General features: G+C 41.4%; 1 protein-coding gene across 3 annotated transcripts in view; it reads right to left on the bottom strand.

The window, feature by feature from the left end:
* CSAD (cysteine sulfinic acid decarboxylase) overlaps positions 1-9,929 on the bottom strand; it is a 23,142-nt gene extending 13,213 nt beyond the window's left edge. Inside the window, exons 1-7 of one of the 3 annotated variants that reach the window (XM_006883884.1) lie at positions 9,800-9,929; positions 9,397-9,523; positions 9,192-9,282; positions 8,670-8,776; positions 8,114-8,229; positions 7,504-7,583; positions 7,158-7,212 (exon numbers count right to left, since the gene is read on the bottom strand). In XM_006883884.1, coding sequence (XP_006883946.1) covers positions 7,158-7,212; positions 7,504-7,583; positions 8,114-8,229; positions 8,670-8,776; positions 9,192-9,282; positions 9,397-9,523; positions 9,800-9,925 — 702 coding nt within the window. In that variant the 5' untranslated portion in view covers positions 9,926-9,929. The remainder of the gene's footprint in view (positions 1-7,157; positions 7,213-7,503; positions 7,584-8,113; positions 8,230-8,669; positions 8,777-9,191; positions 9,283-9,396; positions 9,524-9,799) is intronic. The other 2 variants (XM_006883885.1, XM_006883886.1) reach the window with 2 other exon arrangements.
* Positions 9,930-21,825: the final 11,896 nt, after the last annotated feature.

The following is a 21,825-nucleotide window of genomic DNA, read 5'->3' on the forward strand; positions in this document are numbered from 1 at the left end:
CTGGAGCCTTTTTTTTTCTTGTTGTGTATCGTCAAGTCACATCCGACTGGCACAGGAGAAGATTGCCCCTCCTTCTCCAGCAGAGCATCTGAAGGATTCGAACAGCATGCCTTCAGGATTGTGGTGCAGCTTCTTGCCACTAGGCCACCAGAGCTCCCTTGAAGCCTTATTTTTTGCTAATGCCTTCAGTACAGTTTGAAATTCATTCTTCATTGTCATTGCTTTTCTTCATATGGTCCTTCCTAAAATTCTTCAGTGTCAACTAATTATTTTTGGTACAGAAAATCTGTGTATTCCTTCTATCTTCTTTTGGTGCTTCCTGGATCATTCAAGTTTGTGCCCAGAGCATCTGTCAGTACTGTGACGAAAAGCTTGAATTTGTTTGTCAGTTCTTTCAGTTTGAGAAATGATGAGTGAGTTCTTCCCTTTTTATTCTCTGCACATTTCATTCTAATATTTTGCTTTATGTCTTTCTGTGAAGATGGTACTCAAAGTGAAGAAGGAAGCTCCTGTCCCTCCCAAATCTGAAGTCAAAGCAATACCATTAAAGTCTAGGAAGGCAGTCCTGAAGGGCATCCACACCCACAAAAAAAGAGATCTGTATGTCACCCATCTTCCAGCAGCCTAAGGGGCTGAGTCTTAGAAGGCAGCCTAAATACCCCAGGAAAAGAGCCCCCAGGAGAAACTTTCCCCTGACCACTGAGTCAAGCCATGAAGAAGATAGAAGATAAGAACACACTTGTGTTCATTGTAGATGTCAAGGCCAACAAGCACCAAATCAAGCTGTAAAGAAGCTTTATGACACTGATGTGGCCAAGCTTGATTAGGCCTGATGGAGAAAAGAAAGTCTGTGTTCGACTTGCTCCTGACTATGATGGTTTGGATGTTGCCAACAAAATGGGGATCATCTAAACTGAGTCCAGCTTGCTAGTTCTAAACATAAATTTTTCTCTCTTTCTCTCTCTCTCACACACACACAAAATAATTTTTTTTTCCTTTAGCTTCTCAACCTGCTTTCTGAAATCTTCTGTTCAGCTCTTTTACTTCAGTATCTCTTCTTTTTGGCATCTTAACACCCTAATGCAATTTTCATTCTCTTCTGACATCCATTTTGTTTTTTTTCTTTCTCCTCCTTTTTGTAATAAATTTCTGCTCTCTTCACGGATGATATCTTTGATGTCCTCCCACAGTTCCTCTGGTCTTTGATCACTGGTGTTCAACGCCTCAAACCTGCTTTTGAGTTAGGATAATATCCATATGCCTGTAAGGAATAACAGTGACTGCCACTACTATACAAATTTACACCCCAACCATCAGGGGTAAATATGAAGAAATCTGCAGTCTAAAGTTAACAGTATTCAAACATACCAATCAAGATGCACTGATAATTACTGGTGATTGGAATGAGAAATTTGGAAGCAAAAAGGACTGATAGCCAGAGAATATGGCCTTGGTGTAGAAATGATGCCAGAGATTACATGACAGATTTTGTAAGACCAACATGTTATTCACTAAAAATACCTTTTTTCCCAACAATATAAATGGTAACTATGTACACAGGCCTCTCTAGATGCAATACACAGAAATCAAATTTGTGGAAGTCAATATCATTAGTCAGAACAAAACCACAGGTTATCTGTGGAATAGACCATGAATTGTTCATATGCTTAACAAAATTAAAACAAGTCCATGTGAGTTAAAAACAGGACTGTGAGTATATTCCACTTTAATTCAGAGACCATCTTAAGAATAAATTTATTTATTTATTTTTTTTAGCCAAATTAACAAAGTTTATTTCGAGTTCAAACCCGGGCTCCCGCGTGCTGACACAGCAGCATCCAGCCGAGAACCCTTACGAATAAATTTGATGCATTGAACATTAATGACCAAATACCAGACAAGTTGTGGGATGACATTAAAAAAATGAATAAAAGCAAAATAAAACAAATATCAAAGAGGAAAGAAAGAAAAGTCTAAAATGGATGTCAAAAGATGCTCTGAGGCCTTGCAGCTGGACAGTTGTTTATACAAATGCTTTACTGGGGCAGTCTCAGCATGTCATGGGGAGACAGAAACTGCAGGCTTTGATTGGCCTTGGCCCTCACAGCTCTAAAAAGAAACAGGATCTTGATAAACCCTATGAGCAGAAGTCCAAAGCACAGGATTACGAACCAGTTTGGCCCCTCAGCCCTAATCAACCTCTCCAATTTCTCTTCCATAAAACCAGAACCAGCCAGTACCCCTCCACAAGACCCCATGGCCAATAGCACTACTGTGGTAAAGATATACGGTATTCCTGGCACAGGAGGTAGACTCAGCCCTGAAAACTACCAGGTGTTAATGAAGAAGAAATTGCAAGACTTGGTAAGCATGTACAGGAGAAGCTGCTGCAGATTGCTGAGGATTTCATCCAGAATGTGGTGACAGCAGCCTGCCAGCTTGCCAGGTACCACAAGTCCAGCACCCTAGAGGTGAAAGATGTCCAGTTGCATCTAGAGCACCAGTGCGATATGTGGATCTCAGGTTTTGGCTCTGAAGAAACCTGACCCTACAAAAAAACTTGTACCACAGAAGTTCACAAACAGAATGACATTGATCAGGAAAACAACCAAAAAATAACACATGGAAAGGTCAGGGAATGGAAAACAATGCATTTGGAGATACTGGAGCTGGGTCTTCAGCCATCTCATCTGTGGAGTTGTGTTTTTTTTAATGCTTTACAGAGAAGCATATATTTTTTATTAACAGTACAGCAGTATCTATAATGACTGAGAGAATCTGCTGAAAGAATAAAGCCTCCTACCTCAACTTTCAGGTCCTCTTCCATACCATCTCAAAGAAGAGGAGTATATCTTCCAGAGAAGATTTTTATTTGTGGTTTATTATGTAAGTGATTGAACATGGAACAAAGCATGTCTTTTTGGTGAGATAGTATTAGCAGGACATACAGAGGTTTTTGTTTCCTCCTCTCCTTGCCCTTCCTTGTACGTTGTAATGTCAGTGTTTATACGACTATGACTTTCATTTGCTTTTACAGAATAAAGAAGTTATTAATTAAAAAAAATTAAAAAAATAATAAAAAAAAGAAGTTATTAATCAGGAAAAAAAAGATACTCTGAAACTTGCTCTACAATATAGAGAAGCACAGGATAGAGCAGGGTTAGGGCTGTTTTACTTAGGGTCACTATGAGTCACAGGTGACTCGACAAGATATAACAACAACAACAACAATAAAGTGAATGGAAGAACGAACGGCTTAACAGCTGAACAGAAGATTTTAGAGCTTTAGAAGAAAAAGTAAAGAAAAGTATAACAAAATGTGCAAATACCTGGTGTCAGAAAATTGAAAGAGGACACATTCTGCATTTCTCAAGCTGAAAGAACTAAAGAACAAAAATCAAGTTTCAAGTTGCAATACTGAAAAATTCTGTAGGAAGTATCAAAAGAAAATGGAAAGAATACAGAGTTACTGTTCAAAAAGGATTGGCTCGTGTTCAATCACACAATCAAGAATCAGTGGTACTGAAAGAAGTACAAGTTGAATTGAAAGCTTTATTAGAAAACAGGAAAAATACCAACTAAGATGTTTCAATAAATTGATATAAAGCTAGTTACACTCACTCACTTTTGCCAAGAAATCTAAAAACAACTACCAAACTGGCAAACTGACTGAAAAAAGATGCATATTTTGGTCCATTCCAAAGAAAAGTAATCTAAAAAAGTGAAGAAGTTATCAAACCATATCAAATAAAATCTTGCTGAAGATAATGAAAATCTGGATAGATCAGTAGTACATCAAAAGTTAACTGTCTGAAATTCACACTGGATTCAGAAGAGGATGTGGAACAAGAGTACTAAACAGATTACATTTAATGTATCACATTAAATTGAACCTTAATTAAATATTCACATTAAATGGATCTTGCCTGAAAGCACAGACTACCACAAAAATGCTTACCTGTGTTTTACTGACTTTGCAAAGCTTTCTGACTATATGAACCGTAAGTATGGGAAGATGGAAATTCCAGAGTACTTAATTGTGCTTATGCAGAATCTGTCATAGACCAAAGGGCAGTCATTTGAACAGAACAAGAGAATGTTGCATGGTTTAAAGTCAAGCAAGATGTGCAATAGGATTGTATCCTTTGACCACAGTCTGTATGCTGAGTAAACAATGTGATAAACTGAACTACATAAAACCACAGAGTACGGATTGGAGGAAAACTCACCAACAACCTGTGATATTTAGATGAAACAATCTTGCCTGAAGTGACGAGAACTTGAGGCACTTAGTGATGAAGATCAGACTATTGCATTATGCCTCAAAATAAAGAAAACAAAAATCCTCACAAATGGATCAATAAGCAACGTCACGATAGAGAGAGAAAAGAGAAAAGTTGCCAAGCATTTCCTTTTACTTGGATCCACAATCAACACCCACAAAAGCAGTTGTCAGAAAATCAAGAAACTACTGCCTTAGGAAATCTGCTGCAAAAGATCTCTATAAAGTGTTTAAAGAGCAAAGATGTCATTTTAAGGTTAGTTGTGCCAGACTGAAAGCCATGATATTTTCAGTTGCTCCATAAGCATGTGAAACCTGAACAATTAATAAGCAAGATGGAACAATCGATGTATTTGAATTACGGTGGTGCTGAAGACCACTGAATATACTACAAAGAAGAACCATATTTGTCTTGGAAGAAGGACAGCCACAATGCTTTCTGGAAGTGAGAATGGCGAGACTTCATCACGTATATGTTGGCACGTTATGAAGGGGGAACAGCTCCTCGAAAATTACATCATGCTTGGTAGGCTAGCAGGTCAATGAAAAAGAGGAAGACCCTCAATTAGAATTGTTGATACAGTAGCACCAATCAGGGCATCAGTGAAGCATGTTGTTGTTACGTGCCATCAAGTCGCCTGTGACTCATAGCAACCCTCTGTACAACAGCCCTAAAATCTGCTATGTCCTGTGCCAATCGCACTGCCTCTGACACACCTACCCCCATTACCTCAGTCACTGAATCAATCCACCTCATCGAGAGTTTTCCTCTCTTGCGCACAGCAAGGATATTTTTTTCTCTCCATTTTTTAAAATTGTGGTTTCAACAAAAGTTTACAGAAAAGCTAAATTTTTCATTCATTCATGGTTACACATTCTGCTCCCTACCCATCTCTAGTTCACTTTAAAAAAAAACAAAAACAAACCATTCATTGTAGCGTAATTCCCACCCCACCCCCCGCCCAATCCACTTTGCTATGCACCTGTATTCTGGACTGTTGTCATACAAATAATGCCTAATCATATATTCCTTTTAAACAGTTCTTTCCTTCATCTGTTCCAATACAGTGTTCATTATTTATCTCCTCTTTTCTTCGTTTCCCCCCAACCCCCATATCAGTCCTGTTTTATAAGTGTTTTATAAAAGTTTTATATACTATATTTGTCCTTTCATGACTAAGAGATATCACTCAGCATAGTGTCCTCCATGTTGTGTAATATGAGTTTCTTGATTTTCAGTGCTGCGTAGTATTCCATTGTGTGAATATACCATGGTTTTTCCTTTCTACTCATTTGTTGATGGGCACAGCAATGATTTTTTTTTTATTATTATTTTGTGTGCGTGTACCGTCAAATCAGATCTGACTGGTACAGGAGGATATTGCGCCTCCTTCTCCGGCAGAGCATCTGGTGGATTCAAACCGTGTTCCTCTGGGATTGCAGTGCAGCTTCTTGCCACTAGGCCACCAGAGCTCCCCTGATTTTGAGGACAACTCAGAGCCTGGCAGTGTTTCATTCTGTTGACATAGGGTCATTCTAAGTCAGAGCTAAATGAATGGCACCTAACAGCAACAACATCCACTGACTCCACAGTTTCATGACTAGAGATTTATGGTATAAGTCATCATTATAAGTATGCATAATTCTATACATTTAAGAAACCACTAGTTGAGCTCAACCTAAAATTTATATTAGCAGCCAATTACAAACTGCTCACACCATTCATGTTCCTTTAAAAATTGTTTTTAAACAAATTTCGTTGTTACTGACTTGATTCTCAGTCATGGTGACTTCATATCTGACAGAAAAGAACTACTCCTTGGATTTTGCTTACTGTAATATTTTAGGCCTTTCTTCCACATTGCCTCAGAGTGGCTTTGAACTGATAACCTTTTAGTTAGTGTATATGAGCACAAACTGTCATCTAAGATGGTGCAAAATTTTACCTTTACCCAAAGTAGAAGAGGATGCTCATGAGCTCTACACTCCCCACTGCCTAAAGCCTGCGTTCTTTGCCCCTCCTCTACCACCTTGCTGGGCATCTCTTTGGCACCTTCCATACTGTATGTACTTCAGGCCCCCCAACACCTATAGTGCTGCCTGGGATTCCCCTCAGTGATTCAGTCTTGCCTCTCAAACTCTGATCATGCCTGTATGTCTCAGATTCCATGAGAACAAGCCCAGAGTCTTTGCCCCTCAGGATCCTAGGGAGCATTCCAAACTACAGGGAAGATGGGTATGGGATCAAGAAGGAGGAAGGGTGATTTTATGGATTGAAATGTGTCCTCTAAAAATATGTGCTGCAAATCCTAATCCCTATACATGTTGTTATAATCCCATTTGGGAATGATTTTTGTTAAGGAAAAAGCATGAGTATAGAGTATTTTTAGATCAATCTCTTGGGATAGATTTCACACTCACTGCTATCGAGTCAGTTCTAACTCATAGCAACCCTCTGATGAGTTTCCATCCTAATAGGAAGAGACTGGCCATCCTCCCTCTCTGGAGTCACTCACTGGTGGATTTGAACCACCGGAAAAGCTCAGTCTTTAGATTCATGCTGCAACTCACCACTAGAACAGAAACAAGCAAGCAAGCACAAATAGTGATGAAGAATCCCCAGGATTGCCAAGAGCCTGGCCCCAGGAGCAAGGAGAGAAAGATCATTCTGTTAAGAGTATTAGCTGCCCTGAATTGAGACGTCAAGCCTTCTTAAAGTGTGAGAAAATGTCTGTTCAGTAGAGCCGCCCTTGTGGTGTTTCTGTTACAGCAGCACTGAATAACTAAGTGCCTTGAGTTGAGAGAACCCAAACACGGCTCCTAAAAAGGGATAAAGGGGACCCTCCCTACTGCACCGTATCCCTCACTCACTCACTTCAGCCTCAGCCAAGCTGATCTGCCTTTCCAGATCCTCAGGCATCATTTTCCCTCTGGAAAAGAAAATTGGTGGGTAAGGAAGTTATAGATTTCCCAGGGCAAGGAAGGAGACTAGTGAATGAGGGAAGTTAGAGTTAATAATGCAGAGAGTCTAATGCTGGCTTTTCCCTGAAAGCAGCAAAACAGCACAGTGTTTGAGACACTGGAGACAGAAATGACAACACTGCAAGAAAAGAGAAGAGAGAGAAGTCCACCAGGTTATGGGCCTGAGGCCAGATCATTCTGGCAGCAGGAAAGTACACCCAGGGAAACAGTCAGAGTCACATGGACAGAAGGACCTTCACCTCTCATCTGCCTTGACCATTCGGACACTGTCAGTGCCAAGTCCCAGAAAAGCAGCTGCCTTCTTGATAGAGTAGTGACACTGCAGAAGAACAGAAAGAAAGTTAGGGCAATGTAGATCAGATCAGAGGCCAGGTGACAAGGAGGGTGGGAAGGAGAAAAACTGGTAAAAGTCAAGTGTGAGCCACAGTCAGTGGGACCCTGTACACCAAGGCCTCTCTAAGATTAATATGCACATAGACAACCTAGATGTCTGGTTAAAAAACAGACTTAGAGTAGGTAGGTCTGAGGTGGAGTCTGAGATTCTGCATTTCCATCCAGCTGCCAGGTGATGTCAGTGCTGCTGACACATACAACACACTTTGAGTATCAAAGGTGTAGATTGTGTCCACTGACCTGTTTCTCCCATTCAACTCTCAGAGAGAAGGCAAAGTGAATAGGGGCTCTAATGCTTCCTCAATCTCCTTAATTAGAAGGAAGCACAGTCACCAAAGGGCAGGCTGCTCTGGGAAAGAAGTTAGGCAGGCAGAGGACCTGCAGAGACTTTCACTTAGCTGGCCAGAGGCTGGAATCAGGAGCTCAGGTCAGTGTCATCCCATGCCTCTTTCCTACCTCTTTTGATGTGAAGAGGGCTAGGGGCGGCAGTGCTCGGAGGCCCCTCTGTTTGCAATCTGGGTAGCGCTGATAACGGGCCAGGTTCAGAGCATACATGTTGGAGATGGAGCCACCTGTCATGGGAATAATTGGTGGCAACAAGAAGGGACAGGGGGTCAAAGCTGGAGCTTGCCTTTCTTTGCTCATCTACCCAGAAGTGACCAAGAAGGGTGAATGGCTCTCAGGACTTGGTTACATTCTACAAATGGCATAGCAATAACTAGCACAGCTCAAAGATCTGTGGATCCTCCCAACTACCCTCTCCACATCCTAGGCTGCTCCCAGGAGACAGCCCCCACCAGAGGGAGCAGGCAATACAGCACTGATCCCAGAGACCATCAGGTAAACACAAGGATGAAAGGGACTGGGCAATCTCCCTGCTCTGGCCATGACCCAGCTGGAAGAGAAACAAAGAGAAATCACCCTGTACTGCTTGACCAGCTGTTTGAGCAGGAGAATGTTGGGGAGAAAGAATACAAAAAGCCAAGGAAAAGGATCCTTTTCCCCCACATACCTGGGCAGAAGACCCCATCCCCAGAGCTCCAGCCAACCAGGGTCCGAAGTTTCTTCAGCACCTCCTCTTCCATAAGGACAAACACAGGAGCAATTTCATATGTGTACCTGCCAGGAGAAAGAATGATGAGAAAGGGACAGAACCCAGGGAGGCATTGTAGGTCAGTCCCGTATACGAGAGGGAAGTGACAGGAAAGGGGTGATGTGAATGAGCAGAAGGGGAACAAGCTGATGACCAAGATCCAGGGAATCAAGAATGAAACAACAAATGGAAGAGAAGAAGGTAGTGAGCACTGGACAGGTGAATTATAGTAGCCACTGTCCACCATGAGGCATGAAAAAGCCTGGAGAATGGAAGTCTAAAAGACACAAGAGAAAAGGCTCTACTGACAGACATTCTTGGAAAGCAGTATAGAAGGGAGAGAGAAGGAAAAAAACTCTCATCTCCTACTGCTGAAGGCACCTCTCCCTCCTAAGCCCATGTAGCCTGGGGATAGTCAGGAGGGGATATGGGATGGCTCACGTGCTAGTGTTGAGACTCTCAGTGATAATCCGTCCAGCCAGAGAGTGGGGATCCAACCCTGAAAAGAGCTGGTTAAAAAACCGAGGGTGACCTGGGGAAAGTGGGTAAAACAAGAAACGCAGAGGTGAAGTGAGTACAACCTTCATTTGCACTCCCACCAGACTCTGGCACGCAGAGATTCCACCCACTAGACCCCAGCACCCACAGGTCTTCACGCTGTAGCGAATCACTGTCCGGCAGCGCTCTAGAATCTGTTCCTGAGACTCCCCCTGGCTCCGCAGCTCCAAGTCCAGCAACTGTTTCAGCTCCTCTGGCTCCTTCCACTCACAGACCTAGAGAAGAAGACTCTAGGCCATCTAAACCATGGACTAGATGCCTGAATCCATCTCAATAGACACAATGCACCACTGACTCCCACCAAAAATGTTGATTTAGGAGGAATTTCAAAGCAATACATAAAAAGAAATGCAGTGAGATCCATTATCTAATGTCCTAAGGCAAAGCAGTGTCTGGGAAGAAGTCTTCTTAAAGGAAGCAAAGTCTGAGCCAGATCTTGAAAGAGAAAGGGAAAATTTGATGGTAAGGAAGAAGAAGGAGAAAGTACTCACCTTCTCAGAGGCACTGGTCCCTTTTCTTATGGCCTCATCCACAACGATCCCAAACACATCCCAGAGAAGGGCTTCGGTGGCCACAAAGTCCCCATCAAGGGAGGAGAGTGGTTTTGAGTCAGCCATCAAGGTAATATCTGGAAGCAGAACAGTTATTATTCCATCTTCAACCCGTATATCCTACATGGTAGCCAACAAGAATCCCAAATCTCAAAATGCCCCAAGGCAGTTCAATCCCAACCTTCACTACACAGAAAGAGCATGAGAGAAGGCCCAGGGGAAAAGGCAGTGGAAACAGGTGGGAGAGAAGAGGGTAGTCAGCACTAAGCAGATGAATCTAGTGACTACTACCCACCTACTACAGAGACAAGAACTTATCTTCCTGTTCCAGCCTCCAGTCAGGTGAGCAGGAGACTCTTTTCAAAAGAGTAGGATGAGAACAGCAGAGGGAGTGGGGTATAGGCAGCAATCACATGGCCACGATTTCACCGTTCATGACCCTTGCCCTAAAGAGAACTTAGACAGATTTGAGATAGGAATGGGAGGTTAAGATAAGTCTCCTGAATAATCATTAGCTGATCTGAAGATGGGGAACTGAGATAAAGTTAAAGGCAAAACCACATGCAGTACATCAATTTTATAATTGAAAGGTGTGGAAAAGATTCTCATTGTGAATCAAAGGGCCCAAAAGGGGAACATGGGGGGTACCTGGCCAGGACCCAAGGATACTGGGAATGGACCTGGGATACAAAGGGGTAAGTGGCCTGAAAGAGATCAGAACAGAAGTGAAATGGTCAGCTAAATTTCAGAAGGCAGTTTCTTTTGCATCCAAATCCCTGGAGGGTTTGTTTGTTGTTTTCTTTTTTTCCCCCAGAACAGATTTTATTTCTAAAGTACTATATTAGAGCTTATAAAATTATATTAGAATTTATAAGAGCAAGGGTGTGAATGTAAAGACTAAGGTGCACACCACAAGATAAAGGTAAATAATCCAATAGAAAAATGGGCACAGGATATCAACAGACACTTCACCGAAGAAGACATTCAGATGGCTAACAAGCACGTGAAGAAATGTTCAAAATCCCTAGCTCTGAGATGCAAATTAAAATAACTATGAGATATCATCTCACCCCAGTCAGAATAGCAAAGTTTAACAGAACAGCAAGCAACAAATGCTGGTGAGGTTGTGGAGAAACTGGAACCCTTATTCACTGTTGGTGGGACTGTAAAATGATGCAACCACTATGGAAGGTAGTATGGTGCTTTCTCAAAAAGTTGCAAATAGAGATACCATTTGACCCAGCAATTCCACTACTGGGAATATAACTCAAAGAGACCATAACTGACATCCAAGCAGATATATGTACACCTGTGTTTATCGCGGCTTTGTTCACAATAACAAGGCATTGGAAATAACCTAAGTGCCCGTCAATAAATGAATGTATAGAGAATCTGTGGTATATTCACACAATGAAATACTATGCTGCACTGAAAAACAAGGAACTCATGCAATATTATTCAAAATGGGTGAGCCTGGAGGACATTATGCTGAGGGAAGTATCTCAGTCATAAAAGGACAAATACTGCATGGTGCCACTGTTGTGAAACAGGACAGACCTTGGGGTCAGGGAGAGACTGAGAAAGATGGGTTCAATAATGTATACTGCATTGAAACAGATGAGGGAGAAAACTGTTTAAAAGGGATATGTGATTAAGTGTTTTTGTCATGACAGGAGTCTAGAGCGAAGGCTACATGGTGGATTGGACCTGGAGGAGGGTTTGTAAAACAATGAAAGAATTTTTCTTCTGGTTTTCCAAGAGGGTAGTGTACCAGAGGAGAGGGCTGGGAGGGGAGAAAAGTGCAACAATGAATGAATGGAACTCCAAAGTCTCTGTAAATTTTTACTGAAATTAATAATAAATATAAATAAAACAAACAAACAAACAAAAAGTGCAGCCGATACAAGTTATGGTGCTTAGTGGTAAGAAACTGTGCTGCAACACCAAAGGCACATGGTTTGGATCTACCAGCTGCTGCTCGACAGGAGAAGGATAAGCAATCTCCTGACATGCAATTAACTGACTCCAAAAACGCACCAGAGGGTCAGCTATGCATTGGTTCTGACAGTACATAACAACAACATGCATCTGAAAGTTGACAACGAATAAGGATGACCAAAGAAGAATCAATGCCTTTGACTGTGGTATGGGAGAAAAGAACTAAATTTCCCATGGACTGCCAAAAGAACAAATAAGTCTGTCTTGAAGGAAGTATAACCAAAGTGCCCCTTTGAGGCAAGGATGGTGAAACTTGGTCACACATACTGTGGGCATGTTGTCAGGAAAGGCCAGTCTTTGGGAAAAGACAACATGGTGGGAAAGGTGGAGGGTCAGAGAAACAGAGGAAGACTGAACAAGATGGATTAACACAGTGACTTTAACAAAGGGCTCTAGCATCTGGAAGATGGTGATGATGGTGAGAATAAAGCAAGGTTCCTATCTGTTGTTCACTACAAAGGTCACTATGAGTCATAATCGACTCTACAGTACCTAACAACAATGACAACATATTAGAGCAGGAAGTACAGAAGGTCATACTGAAGAAAAATTTTGTTACATAAGCATAGCCCTGTGTCTTACAACTGGAAGTGTTTGCTAACAGAGTTGTTGTTTGGAGGGAGAACTACTGTGTTCATGACAGCGTGCTAGGGACAGAGAAAAGCTCTCTGTCTCATTGGAAAGACAAAGATCCATGTGTAACAGTTGTGAACAAGGGCTTAAGTAGATACCAAAATAAGAGTTATCAGAACTCAAGAAAAGAGGAGAGAAACAGAGGCTAAAGATTTAGAAAGACTTGCAGTGAGACTGCAGCTGAATACTGAAAGTAGATAGGGGAAATGGAATGGGCAGAAAGGGAGTAGAAAGAGAGGTTTCAGGGTCAAATGAAAAGAACACCATGAGCTTACACCAACAACTGAGCAGTCACCTTTCTGCACTGAGAAATTTGGAAGACAGCTACCTGGCCAACTTGGTAGAAGAGATTTATATTTGGATCACACCCAGATCTCTGCCAAGATGCAAGCATGGAAAACAAGATCAAATCTGTGTATCAGATATAGCCGAAAGCTTTTGCTAGCTTCCACTCTCTAAAGGAAAGAATGTGCAGAGAGAAGGTCAGGGCAGAAGAGTAAGCACCAAGGACACAGGGTCACAAGGACACTCATTGAGAGGGCAAGAGGATCAAGAAAATCTGAGGAAGAAGTTTCTGCAAAGTGGAGTGCTCTGATATGATCTACTGTCAACAGCTAGTGAGCCCCATAGTGGGTGGAAACACTAGTTGGTGGTCCTGCCCTTAGCTTTCCTCAGTAGACCCAAAGGATTCAAAAGATTTAGTCAGAGGGAAACAGGAGAGATAGACCAGATCTTAAGCAAGATGGAATAAATCCTTCATCATTGCTCATTCCAATATATTTGCTATATGGAAGGCAGTGAGGCATTTAAGTCTCCAGAAAGAACTAATAAAAATATGTAGTGGTGAAATTGTTGCTGAGCACCATTGAGTCACCTGTGACTCATAGTCACCCTATGCACAACAGCTCTGACCCTGCCCTATCCTGAGCCAATCTCACTGCCCCCATTACCCCAGTCACTGTGTCATCCATCCAAGAGCTTCCTCTCCTGTGTTATCCCTCCACCCTTCCAGGTGCCATGTCCTTCTCTAAGGACTAGCAACATGCCCAAATGATGTCAGACAGAACTTCAAAATCCTTGTCTCCAGGGAGTAATCTGGTTTCGCCCTCTCCAGGACAGACTTGTTTTTCTTAGTTGTCCGTGGTATGCTCAATACCCTTCTCCAGTACCACAACTCAAAGGCATCAATTCTTCTTCTGTCATCTTTATTCATTGTCCAGATCTCTGATGCATAGCAAATAATTGAGAAGATCATGACCTAAATGAGGCACACCTTAGTCTCTAGACTGACATCATTGCTCTTTAGCACTCCGGTGAGGTCCTTGACAGCAGACTTTCCTAATAGATTATTATCTATTATTATCAACCAAATGGTGAACAAAGAGGAAATACAGGCTGCTCTGAAGGATTTGGAAAAAAAATAAAGCCTCAAGAATTGATGGAATATCAATTGACATATTTCAGCAAACAGATACTGCCTTGCATGTTCTCACCAAGTTGTGTCAAGAAATCTGGAGGACAACCACTTGACCAACTGAATGGAAGAGATTCATATTTACTCCCATTCCAAAAAAAGGTGACCCATGGGGAGATCTGATGGCCTAGTGGCAAGAAGCTGCACTGCAATCTCAAAGGCACATGGTTTGAATCCACCAGATAGATGCTGTGCTGTAGAAGGAGGGGCAACTTCCTTCTGTGTCACTTGGCTGTCAGTTGGCTCCAATTGATTCAATGGCACAAAACAAGAATATAAATAAATAATAAAAAAAAAGGTGACCCAAGTGCAACAATGAATGAATGGAAATCCAAGTTCTCTATAATCTTTCATTAAAATCTCAATTTAAAAAATAAAAACAAAAACAAAAAAGGTGACCCGACAGAGTGTGGAAATTATTGAACAATATCACTAATATCATACATTAGCAAAATCCTGCTGAAGATTATTCAGAAACAACTTGAACAGTACTTTGACAGAGAACTACCAGAAATATAGGCTGGTTTTAGAAGAGGTCATGGCACTAGCATTACTGTCAATTTCAGATGGATCTTGGCAGAAAGCAGAGAGTACCAGAAGAATGTCTATCTGTGTTTCATTGATTAAGCAAAGGCATTTGACTGTGGATCACAGTAAATTGAGGCTAACCTTGAGGAAAATGGGAATCTCAGAATACTTGATCATGCTTATACGAAACCTCTACTTGGACCAAGAAGCAGCCCTCAGAACAGAGCAAGGAAATACTGCATGTTTCAAAATCAGGAAAGGAGTGCATCAGGGATGCATCCTGTCCCCAAACTTTTCAATCTGTGTGCAGAACAGATCATTCGGGAAGCAGAGCTTCATGAGAAGGAGTGTGGCATCAAGATTCGAGGAAGACTCATTAATAACCTACGATATGCACACAACCTTGCTCACTGAAACTAAAGAAGACCTGAAGCACTTGCTGCAGAAGGTCAAGGACTGTAGTCTTCAATATGGATTTGAAGTGCTCAACATCAAGAAGACAAAGATTCTCACCACTGGGCCAATTGGCAATACCATATTAGATGGAGAGATTGAGGTTGTTAGCAATTACAGCTTCCTCAGATCTACAATCAACACTCTTTTTTGGGGGTGGTTAAATTTTTTTTATTTTAATAGTCATTTTAACAAAAGTTTACAGAAAACTTAGATTTTCATTCATTCATTGTTACACATTTTACCCCCTCTCCTTCCCTTCCCCCTCCCCAAGCTGACTTCCCCCCACTAGTTTATTTACAATATTCTAATACAAATTTGAACAAATTCTTTCAATCCCCCCCCCATTAAATTGTACAATCCAAAGTCTAACCCCTGTACATCCACATCCCCCTTCTTCAAGCCTCTCCCACCATCCTGGATTCTTATACTCCTACAATTACAGTCTTATACAATATTTATCCTTGTGGGACTGAGTTAGTTCACTCAGCATACTGCTCTTCAGACCCTCAAAAGTTAGGTAATAATTTACAAAATTTTCACTCCTGTATGCTGTACAGTATTCCATTGTGTGAATATACCATAATTTCTCAATCCATTTGTTTGTGGTTCGACATTTGGACTGTTTCCATGTTCTTGCGATGGTGATAATGCTGCTATGAACATTGGTGTGCAAGCCTCCATTTGAGTTTCAGTTCTCATTTTCTTGGGGTATATTCCAAGCAGTGGAATAGGTGGGTCACATGGAATTTCTATGTTCACCTTTTTGAGGAAGCGCCAAACTGTCTTCCAGAGTGGTTGTACCAAAGACAAATTGCATTGGAAAAATCTGCTGTCATGGACCTCTCCAAAGTGCTGAAGAGCAACGATGTCAGTCTAAAAACATAGGTGTGCCTGATCCAGGCCATGATCTTCTCAATTAGTTGTTATGCTTCAGAGAGTTGAACAATGACTAAGGATGACAGAAGAATAGATGCCTTTGAGTTGTGGTGCTGGAGAAGAGTCTTGAACATATCATGGACTACAAAAAACCAAATAAGTCTGTCTTGGAGAGAATGAAACCAAGTCTTTCTTTGAAGGCTAGGATTTTGAAGCTCCGCCTCACTTACTTTGGGCACACAGCAGGAGAGATCAGATCAGTCCTTGGAGAAGGACATCATACCTGGAAGGGTGGATGAACAGCACAGGAGAGGGAGACTCTGGATGAGATTAATTGATACAGTAACTGGGGCGATGGGGGTTGGTGTGTCAGAATTAGTGAGACTGGCTCAGGACAGGGAAGGGACCAGAGCTGCTGTACATAGGGTTGCAATACATCACAGGCAACTCAATGGCACATAAAAACAATAACATACTATGACACTTTTGAAAGCAGGAGTGGCATCCACTTCCTAAATAACATGCCTCCAGAAACTCTATGAACTTTGATGAATGTTGATAGTTGTAAGAAGGGCTTTAGGCCTTTTGTTCATAGGGTCACTAGTGAGTCGTGACTCAAGGCAATCAACAACTATAACAACGTTCTGGATTAATAGGCATTATTCTAATACAGGCAAAGTTACAACAGTTAGATACTTCTAATTAAAAGGCAATATGAATCCACCAGCCATTCTATGGGGGAAGATTGAACAGTCTGTTCTTGTTAAGATTATAGCTAAGAAAACTCTATAGCATAGCTCCACTCTGTCACAAAAAAGTTGCTAAAACAGAAATGCCTTGAGGGCATACAACAACAATAATCATCACTATCATTTACAGTAAGTTTTATTTCCAGCATTTAAGGATAAGAAAATTGAGATTGCAGTGATATCACATTTCCAAAGTCACACAGGCCAGTAGCAGCCAAGGAAGGTTTGAATTCAGGTATGTCAGACTCTGAAGGATTGCTCTCCTAACAATCACGTTTTATTGCTTCACGAGTGGCTCTCTCAGGCACTGGGTTCACTATAGTAGAAAGCACTAGGCAAGGAGTGAGAAGACCTCTGGGCCTTAGTTTCTGTGAAATGAGAGCATCAAGGCAACAGGGATGTCAAATGCTCTAGTAATGGAGTTCAAGCCATTGAATTTGTCAAGCAGGCTGGGCAAGACTTTCCTGTTACAATGGGGTAGAATGTTGGCTACAAGAAGAAAATTACTGGGGCTGGGGCGGGGCGGGGAAGCTTAACTGGAGGTAGGATTTTCCCAAAGCTCTAAAGAAAGAATATTCAGAGATCTTAGATCAGTATGCCTGAAACTTTCTGTATCCATTCCACCTCAGATCACCTCTAGCAAATGCATTTGGGGGTTACGAGGCCCTGAATATTTCCAGATGCCCTTCCAGAAAGAGAGAAGTAAAATGCCACAACTTTCATTCTCCATATAGAATCCTGTCCTGGGCACCTGGCAGAGGAAAGGGTCCCTGCCCTCAGAGAGTTTTCCTTTCAAAAAGAAAGAGGATAGAATGATAAAGCAGAAAAGCAAGAATAGTTCAGAGCAGTGCTAAAAACATGACAACAGAACTAAATAGAGTTTGTTTAAAACTTTGAAATCATTTCTAATATTATAGGATCTCTAGTCTATGGGTCATCTAAACCATCAATTCTTTATCTTTATTTTCCTCAATTATGTATGTAACCCAGGCACTCTGGTGGTCTAGTCCATATGGAGCCACATTTCTAAAGCCAAAGGTGACACCTAATCCACCAGGGAAATGGGCATTCTCCTCCAGTGCAATTTACAGCCTCAGAAAACCTGCTGAAGGGTCAGCTATGAGTTGACTCCAACTCAACAGTAATGAGAGGTGTTTTTGTTTATTTGTTGAATTCTTTTTGTAGGTGGTGTTGTTGTTGTTAGTAAAGAATACAGTGTTTATTCAGCTGGATCATATTTGTTTAATTCTTAAAACGATTTTTTAAAATTTCTATTTTATATTGGTTTGCACACAAAATTTGTATATATTGTCTCACACCCTCTTTCATTGACATTGTGCTTCATACAATCATTCCCATATTGTATTTTATAAAGTTAGTCCCCATTGAATTATGCTCACCATTACCCCATCTTTTTCAGATCCCCACGGCTCTTTCCTATTTCATCTACCCACTCCCGCTACCCATCAAGTGAAGGGTGTTTGGGGAAGGGGGGGTTATACAACCTAGTTTGCATGGTGGTCCATCATTCAACAACCCTCTTTTCAACTTACTTTCTCCCCACCAAATCCACTAGAGAAAACTCCAATTCAGTTGAGCTCTGGTGGCCTAGTGGCAAAAAGCTGCACTGCAATCCCAGACACGTATGGTTCAAATCCACCAGATGCTCTGCTCCGATTTGATGGTACACACACACACACACACACACACACACACACATACACACAAAATAATAAAACTAAATTTAAAAAACAAAACTCTAATTCAAAACTGGTCTGTTCCTCTCTTACCAGTCCTGTCGGATTCTACCCTGCAAACTATATAGCCATTCAAACTGTTACTTTGAGCATGTTATTAGGAAAGGCCAGTGCTTGCAAAAGGACATCATGCTTGGAAGGGTGGTGAGTCAACGAAAGATAGGAAGACTCTTAACAAAATAGACAGGCACAGTCACTGGTGCAACGTGCTCAAATATATTAGGGATGGTGAGGGTGGCACAGGACAAAGCAAGGTTCAGGTCGGCTGTGCATAGGGTCACTGAGTTGTGGTCAACTTGATGGCACCTAACAACAACAACAACTACTTATTCCAGCTTGACACTGTGGATTAAACACATGTTTATTACCATTCCTTCTTTTTTGGGTTTTGCTTTGTTTGTTTGTCTGTTTGTTTTTTTACCATTCCTTCTTGAAATGCCAATGATAAAACTTAAATGTCCAAAAGAGTAAGGCAAATGACAAAATAATCAAGGGGTGAGAGAACTCAATAATTTTAGAAGACAAAAGGGAGATGAGAAGTGGTACTGGTTTAAACATGGCAAAAAGTAAAATCCAGTATGTCTACAAAGTGCTATGCCAACAGAAAACAAGATCATTTTCAGGGGCAGAGCCAAGAAGTACAAGCAATGATGGCAATGAGTTTGAGAGTTGTTGTTGTTACGTGCCATCGAGTTGCTTGCAACTCATAGTGACCCTATGTACAACAGCCCTAAACTGTTAACTATCTCAGTCTCTTCACCTTCCATACTGATGCTGCCAATTGGCCCAGTGGTGAGAATCTTTGTTTTTTTGATGTTGAGCTTCAATCCATATGTTGTTGTTATGTGCCGTTGAGTCACGTGCGATTCATCGCGACCCTATGTACAACAGCCCTAAACTCCGCTCTTTCCTGTGCCAATTGCACCATCTCTGATATACCCATCCCAATTGCCCCAGTCACTGAATCAATCCACCTCATAGAGGGCCTTCCCCTCCTGCGCTGACCCTCCACCATACCAAGCATGATGTCCCTCTCCAAGGACCGGTCCCTTCTTACAACATGTCCAAAGTATGTTACACGGAGCCTCAAAATCCTTGCCTCCAAGGAGCCACCCAGTTTAACCCTTTCCAGGATGAGTCTGTTTTCCTAGCGGTCCATGGTACTCTCAATACTCTTCTCCAGCACCACAGCTCAAAGGCATCAATTCTCCTTCTATCCTCCTTAGTCATTGTCCAACTCTCTGATGAATAACAAGTGATAGCAAAGACCATGGCCTGTATCAGACGCACCTTAGTCTCCAGAGAGACACCATTGCTCTTCAGTACTTTGGACAGAGTTTGAGAGTAGTTTTTTTTAAAAACTACTTGAAAGAGATTTCTGGAGGCTTAGTCTACAGACATTTGAGCTGCTAATCCAAAGATTTCTCTGTAAACTTAAATCCACCAGTGGCTCCTCAGTAGGAAAATGAGGAATCTCCTCTTGAGAGATTTACAGCCTCAGAAACCCAATGGAGGGTCAGTTATGTTATGAGATGGTTCTGACTCATGAGCAAAAACTCAGTTTTTCAGTTATCTTAGACAGTAGAAATGAAAGGCACTGATGAAAATACAAAGATTAAATTAAAAAATCTATAAGGAGACATTAGATTCTCATTCTCCTATGCCAACATAATTGCCCCAGCAACCCTCCATCCCCTGTTCCCAAGACTAGCCCTTCCTAACAACATGCCCAAAGTAGATGAGATGAAGCTTCACTATCCCTGCTTCTAAGGAGCACTTAATCTTCTCTAAGACATACTATTTGCTCTTTTGGCAGTCCATGGATATTCACAACTTTTCTCCAACACCACAGCTCAAACACATTGATTCTTCTGTTATACTTACTCATTGTCCAGCTTTCAAACACATAGCACATAATTGAAGAGACCATGGCTTGAATCAGGCACATCTTAATCTTCAAATTGATATCATTGCTCCTCAGTACTTTGAAGAGTCCCTTTAGAGCAGACTTTCCCAATGCAATATGTCTTCTGATTTCTGGATTCCTGATGCCAAGGGTATTGACTGTGGATCCAAACAAGATTAAATTGTTGACAATTTCAATCTTATCTTCATTTATCATGATGTTGCCTTTCAGCCCGGAGGTGAGGATTTTTGTTGTCTTGGTGTTTAGGTGTAATCTATAATCTATGTTGAAGATTGTATGTAGCCTTTCATTTTCTGCACCAAGTATTTCAAGTTCTCTTCACTTTCAATAAGCAAGATTGTGTCATCTGCATAATGCAAGTTGCTGATGAGTGTTCTTCCTATCCTGATGCCACATTTTTCTTCCTCAAGTCCAGCTTCTTGAGTGATTTTTCTCAGCATCAGATGGAATAGGTATAGAATACAGCCCTTATATCTACCTTTCCTGATTTTAAACTATACAGTGTTCCTTTCTTCTGTTTAGACAACAACTTCTTGGTCAAGCTATAGGTTTTATATGGGCATGATTAAATGTTGAGATTCCATTCCGCTCAATGTTAACGATAGTTTGTTATGATTCACATAGTCAAATGTTTGTGCATAGTCAAATAAACATTCTTCTGGTATTTTCTGCTTTCAGTGATGATCCATCTGACATCAGCAATAACATCCCTAGTGCTACACCTCTTCTAAACCCTGCTTGAACTTCTGGAAGTTTTCTATTAATGTACTGTTCTAGTTGGTTTTGGATAATCTTCAGAAATATTTTGCTTGTATGTGATATTAATGATATTGTTCGATAATTTCCACATTCTGTTGAGTCATCTTTCTTGGGAATGGAAACAGATACAAATCTCTTCCAGTCAGTTGGGAAAGATGCTAGCTTCCAAATTTCCTGGTATAGACTGGTGAGCCTATCCAGGGCTGCATCTGTTAGTTGAAACACGTCAATTGGTATCCCATCAATTCCTGGCGCCTTATTTTTTTGCCAGTGCTTTTAGTGCAGCTCTTTAACGTCTTCCTTCATTATTGCGAAGCCAAACAGACTCTATTTTATTACTAAACCCCTGTGTGAAAAAGTTTTGCCCAAGCCTTCATGTTTTGTCTTGAGCTGTTTTCCCAAACAGTAACTACTATTGTCTATAGATGCTTTGCACTCCATGTTCCCTTGAAATGTTTCAACAGCAAAATGCTGTCTGTGTATCTCTGTGCCCTTGAAATGTTTCAAAGCAGACTGCTGTAGCAAACAGCACCTGAGACAAGCAAGAGTATAAAAACTTCCTGACAGACACCAATGTGGAGGGAAAACTTCTTGACAGACCCAATGGAGGGGAGATCCTGCCTCACATTGCTGGGACCCTTGCGCTGTGCAGCTAATAAAAGATCTTGTGGTGTATGTCTCTTGATTTGTTGGGCACAACATTTTGGAGGTCCCAGTGAGATAAGGAGACACCATTCTGAGATAAGGAGAAAGCCCTTCTGCAGCTCCCAAGTGGCGGAAATGCTACACTTTTCCCAGAGGATCAGTCC

Source organism: Elephantulus edwardii, unplaced genomic scaffold (assembly GCF_000299155.1).
Source record: "Elephantulus edwardii isolate Elephantulus edwardi_28Jun2011 unplaced genomic scaffold, EleEdw1.0 scaffold00030, whole genome shotgun sequence".
Lineage (NCBI taxonomy): Eukaryota > Metazoa > Chordata > Mammalia > Macroscelidea > Macroscelididae > Elephantulus > Elephantulus edwardii.